At 48.2% G+C, this 5,959-nt stretch overlaps 1 protein-coding gene across 1 annotated transcript; it reads right to left on the bottom strand.

Annotated features, from left to right (window-relative positions):
• Positions 1-1,538: 1,538 nt before the first annotated feature.
• Positions 1,539-5,595, bottom strand: LOC138652295 (uncharacterized). Its single transcript, XM_069743086.1, has 2 exons — positions 5,445-5,595; positions 1,539-2,752 (listed from the first exon to the last, which is right to left on the bottom strand). Exon 2 carries the CDS (start codon positions 2,611-2,613, stop codon positions 1,903-1,905), a length of 711 nt encoding a protein of 236 aa, XP_069599187.1. The 5' UTR covers positions 2,614-2,752; positions 5,445-5,595; the 3' UTR covers positions 1,539-1,902.
• Between the last annotated feature and the right edge of the window lie 364 nt (positions 5,596-5,959).

Below are 5,959 nucleotides of genomic sequence, written 5' to 3'. Positions count from 1 at the left end.
TTGTGAAAAGGTGGCGGTCGATCAGGGATCGCTTTAAGAAGGAGTTCAATAAAGAGATGCGGGCCCCGAGTGGATCTGGAGGATGCAGGAGCACGTACAAATACGCAAGGGCCCTGTCGTTCCTCAGGTCAACAATGGTCACCCGAAGGTAAATATTACCCACCACATGCACTAATGTTTAACATGTCTAACCTCTTTTGCTCTTTCAGCCAGGGCCATGCAATGACAGTATATTAATTGTTTGTTTCTCTCTTTTTCCACAGTACCGTTGGGAGCACTCGGGAGCCTGCAGCACAATTGAACACTTCTGGGGCGATCCCTCAGGAGGCCGCCACCGAGGGACACTTTGACAGTGAGGAACCCTCTGCACCTTCCCACTCTGCACCTTCCCACTCTACTGATCCCTCTTTCCCATCCACGAGCGCTGGAGCATCCTGGCCGGTTCCATTGCATGTAGCTGCTGGTGAGAACATAGCGTTTCCTGTACCCCACCCCTCTGCTGCAGCCACCTCTAGTACACCTGTAGCATCGGGGCGGTTTCGCCAGAGGGGTCAGGTACATAGTTATGCTCCCGAGTTCTTGCACCTGAACGCATCGTTCCAGAACTGTCTGAAAGTTTTGTCCGAGCAAATGGCTGCAGGATTCAATTTCATAAATAAAAGTATGCTCGAGATGCATACACTTCTGGTAACGATGCGTTCAGAGGCAAAACAGTCACCGAACAACACTTTTTTTCAGTCGGTGCTTGAGCAAATGGAGACGCTATCTACTTCTCAGCAGATGCAAGTAATGGAATCCTGCCAGTCTACTCTAGCGCTAATTGCCTCTAGAGCAGATAGTCTTTCCAACCATCCTCCAACTGGCCCCCCTTCCTCCACTGTCCACCACTACAGCCAGTACCATCCTCCTGACCCGTATCGCCAAACTGACCTTGCCCCATCCCGCCCAACTAGCCATCATCCACATCGTGCCCCGTCCCAACAGCCACAACACTATCCGCATTCCCGTGCCCCTTCCCACCAGCCACACCACCAGCCCCGTGCCCCTTCCCACCATCCACACTACCAGCCTCCCGCCCGTGCCACTTCCCACCCATATGATGATCCCGACCCATACAACTTCCCATCTACTTCATCCTCGCCTCCTCTCCCTGCCCACTTCCAACAGACTCTATCACCCTCTTCCCAAACATCTTCTACACACATCACTCATTCTGCCACCCAATCCTCACAAAACATTTCCTACACCCCTCCATCCTACCAAATTTCTAACCCGAATCCCACTTTCTTGTCCACCCGCTCAATTGCTTTCTCCACTCCTTCACCCCTAACCGTTGAACAATCTCCACCACCATCACATTCCTCTCTCCACACTCCCACTGTCGAAGTGTCCCTATCAGACAGTCCCTCCGATATTATCTCCACCCCGACATATGAAAACATTTAGTATCCCATTTTTTGGCGTGTTGTTACGTTAGGTTAATAAAATTTTTTTGGTTGAAAACTCTCTTGTATTTATTCATTAGGCACAAATAAGACTTTTGTTAGAAAAGGTTTATTAGTAACAGTAGTACTTTGGGTAAAACCAAAAAAGATGCAAATCTTGGTTTAAAAATAAACTCAAACAGGTACCCAACATGGGTAAAAGGTAAACACAAACAGGTACGCAACATGAGGGTGAAAACCTAACTTGTACACAACATGGGTAAAGGTAAAAACAACAGGTACGCAACATGGGTAAAAGGTAAACCCAAACAGGTACGCAACATGAGGGTAAAAACCAAACTGGTACACAACATGGGTAAGGTAAAAACAACAGGTACACAACATGGGTAAAGGTTAAAGTAATTACTAGGTACATACAACATGTGTAAACTCTATCATCCTGCCAGTGTATTCTTCCTTAGGGCGAACTAAAATATTCTGCAAAGTGATCCCGTATTCTGGAAACTGTGGCAGAACTTCTGTATGTCTGGTTGCTATAATCCATCAAGGTGGTTTCGGCAGAGTGATCCTCAATGGAAAGCTGTTCCTTGGATATAACATAATTGTGTAGGACAACACACGCTTTCACCACCTCATCCACAGTGTCTGTCTTTAAGTTTATGGATGTCAAGAGAACTCTCCATTTGGCGGTTAGGATCCCAAACGCACACTCCACCATTCTCCTTGCACGTGTGAGTCTGTAGTTGAAAATTCTTTTAGTATTGGTTAAACCACGGCTGGAGTAGGGTTTCAAAAGATGCTCTGAAAGCTGAAAAGCTTCATCCCCAACACATACAAATGGCATTGGTGGCTCAGAGGTTTGAGGCAGTGGTCTTGGGGGGGGAAATTGAAAGGTTTGGCCATATAAATGCCGCCCCATAGAAGACAGTTTGAAAACTTGCGAATCATTAGAACGGCCATACGCCCCAATGTCCACCGCTACAAATTTGGAATCCGCATCGGCGATGGCCATCAGCACGATGGAAAAGTACTTCTTGTAGTTGAAATACTGAGATCCAGAACCAGCCGGTTTCACGATACGGATGTGTTTCCCGTCCACCGCACCCAAGCAATTGGGAAACTGGCACACTTCCAGGAATCTGTCAGCTACTTCCAACCATGTCTGCATTGTGGGATGTGGAATGTATTCTTCATGCAGACAGTCCCACAGTCCACGGCAAGTGTGCCTCACTATTCCTGATATTGTGGAAATGCCCAGTCTGAATTGAAAATGTAGGGAAGACAGGGATTCACCGGTTGCTAGGAATCTATGAAGAAAAGGAAGGCAGAAATTACTACAAAATCAAAATATCAAATAAAGAGTCCACGGGGGGCGTGGCCTGCAGCTGAGAGAGAAGGACACGTGTTCTCTGAGCTCCATTAACAACTGCCACAATCTGCTCAATCTAAAGATCAACAAGTCCCATCCGCACCACTGAAGGGTGTCATCTACCTCCCTGAAGACAGTGGAGCCTGCATTTGGCCTTTTTAACTGTTCACACAGGCTGGGAGCGCAGCAGAGGATCGAGGCCTAGGACCAGGCCTGAAGCCGGCTGGAGGTACTCCCTGACCGCGTCCTGCCTGGGAGGCTGTACCCGAACCCCATCCCCCCGCGGGTGAAGTGGCCCTGATAGAGTGAAGGAGCCCCCTTCATTGGAGACATCCGGGCCCTTAACGCTTACCAGCGTGCGCCTCGTGTCTGTAACCGGGGACACATAGAAGAAGTAGCCCGCCCGCCGGCCCCTGCAGCATTCTTCAGCCGCGCTGCTCCTAAAGTGGAGAGAACGCGCCGCGGGAGGAAACCCCCACAACTCACTGTCTGGTGTGGGCTCCAGAGCGGCCCCTCAGAGAAGTACATCCCCCTGACCGGCACACGGAGGCACAGATCACCGCGGCAGCTGCTGGCGAAGTGCAGCGGCACCGGCTCCATCCAGACGTCGGGAGAGGTGAGGAGAGGCTGCTTGCGGCCACAGCTCCCCTGATAGGAGTCGGCCGCGTGGTGTTGCTGGCATTTGACCCCCTGAACAGACCCCTGCTAGCTGCACCGCACGGCAGAGAGGAGCCCTGTCGGCCCTGGGAGGGGGCAGGGATATAGAGGGACGGAAACTGTGGTGCTGCGTGCCTGCTGCTTGGAACTGATTGGAGAAGCTAGCTGCCCTGTCTGGGAGTGATCCTTCCACCACACCAGAGAGGATTAAGCTCACAGAGACCTGCCTGTCAGAATTATATACAGGTCCTTCTCAAAAAATTAGCATATAGTGTTAAATTTCATTATTTACCATAATGTAATGATTACAATTAAACTTTCATATATTATAGATTCATTATCCACCAACTGAAATTTGTCAGGTCTTTTATTGTTTTAATACTGATGATTTTGGCATACAACTCCTGATAACCCAAAAAACCTGTCTCAATAAATTAGCATATCAAGAAAAGGTTCTCTAAACGACCTATTACCCTAATCTTCTGAATCAACTAATTAACTCTAAACACATGCAAAAGATACCTGAGGCTTTTATAAACTCCCTGCCTGGTTCATTACTCAAAACCCCCATCATGGGTAAGACTAGCGACCTGACAGATGTCAAGAAGGCCATCATTGACACCCTCAAGCAAGAGGGTAAGACCCAGAAAGAAATTTCTCAACAAATAGGCTGTTCCCAGAGTGCTGTATCAAGGCACCTCAATGGTAAGTCTGTTGGAAGGAAAGAATGTGGCAGAAAACGCTGTACAACGAGAAGAGGAGACCGGACCCTGAGGAAGATTGTGGAGAAGGACCGATTCCAGACCTTGGGGAACCTGAGGAAGCAGTGGACTGAGTCTGGTGTGGAAACATCCAGGGCCACCGTGCACAGGCGTGTGCAGGAAATGGGCTACAGGTGCCGCATTCCCCAGGTAAAGCCACTTTTGAGCTACAGAGAAGCAGCACTGGACTGTTGCTAAGTGGTCCCAAGTACTTTTTTCTGATGAAAGCAAATTTTGCATGTCATTTGGAAATCAAGGTGCCAGAGTCTGGAGGAAGACTGGGGAGAAGGAAATGCCAAAATGCCTGAAGCCCAGTGTCAAGTACCCACAGTCAGTGATGGTGTGGGGTGCCATGTCAGCTGCTGGTGTTGGTCCACTGTGTTTCATCAAGGGCAGGGTCAATGCAGCTAGCTATCAGGAGATTTTGGAGCACTTCATGCTTCCATCGGCTGAAATGCTTTATGGAGATGAAGACTTCATTTTTCAGCACGACCTGGCACCTGCTCACAGTGCCAAAACCACTGGTAAATGGTTTACTGACCATGGTATTACTGTGCTCAATTGGCCTGCCAACTCTCCTGACCTGAACCCCATAGAGAATCTGTGGGATATTGTGAAGAGAAAGTTGAGAGACGCAAGACCCAACACTCTGGATGAGCTTAAGGCCGCTATTGAAGCATCCTGGGCCTCCATAACATCTCAGCAGTGTCACAGGCTGATTGCCTCCATGCCACGCCGCATTGAAGCAGTCATTTCTGCCAAAGGATTCCCGACCAAGTATTGAGTGCATAACTGAACATTATTATTTGTTGGTTTTTTTGTTTGTTATTAAAAAACACTTTTATTTGATTGGATGGGTGAAATATGCTAATTTATTGAGACATGTTTTTTGGGTTATCAGGAGTTGTATGCCAAAATCATCAGTATTAAAACAATAAAAGACCTGACAAATTTCAGTTGGTGGATAATGAATCTATAATATATGAAAGTTTAATTGTAATCATTACATTATGGTAAATAATGAAATTTAACACTATATGCTAATTTTTTGAGAAGGACCTGTACATCCTGAGACAGAGGAAGCCCACTTGCACACAATATTACCTGCTAGCCCTCTCCTCCTTACCCCAAATACTACATCCTCCAATCGTACTGGGGTCACCCTCCCTGCCACTGTGCAAACAAGCCTATATAAGTGATTTTTCTACTCACCGTGGTACACCTGAACAGGAGCTAGACCGCTGAAGATTCCCCTGGGGGACAAGCTCACTTCTCGGGTTATAAACCGAAACCACAGCTCCATAAGACACTTTGTTAATCTGAGATCTCACATAAGCAGCCTGCGGTGACTGGTACTCCACTGACACCTAGTGGCCATACTTCTTGCCAGCGGGGAGTGTGGTGCGGAGAGGTGACTGCCTGACGGGAGGTGAGCGGTGGCTGGGGAGTGCTGGCTGCTGGGGCTGCGGGAGCTGAGACCGGGGTGGTCGGGTCTTTGCAGAGGTGAACTAGTGACCCCCTGACAGTTTATGCTCTTGGAACCAGAGAGCACAACAAACCCCACAGAGAGAGGAGCACTGGGCACAATAGATCCCTAGACCAAGAAAGTGCACAAATTGAACTACCAAAGTTCACCATCCCTCCTTAGTGCACATAGGATAAAGTAAAACAAGGGCAATATAAATCAAACTCCAAACGATTACTGCCCTCTCCTAAGAGCCCAAATC

Source organism: Ranitomeya imitator, chromosome 1 (genome assembly GCF_032444005.1).
Source record: "Ranitomeya imitator isolate aRanImi1 chromosome 1, aRanImi1.pri, whole genome shotgun sequence".
Lineage (NCBI taxonomy): Eukaryota > Metazoa > Chordata > Amphibia > Anura > Dendrobatidae > Ranitomeya > Ranitomeya imitator.
The sequence above is the reverse complement of the archived record's forward strand: the minus strand, read 5'-3'. Positions and strand labels throughout refer to the sequence as shown.

Bases quoted from the DNA above. Each gene is read 5' to 3' on its own strand.
- LOC138652295 (XM_069743086.1), bottom strand. From the start codon at position 2,613: ATGCAGACATGGTTGGAAGTAGCTGACAGATTCCTGGAAGTGTGCCAG.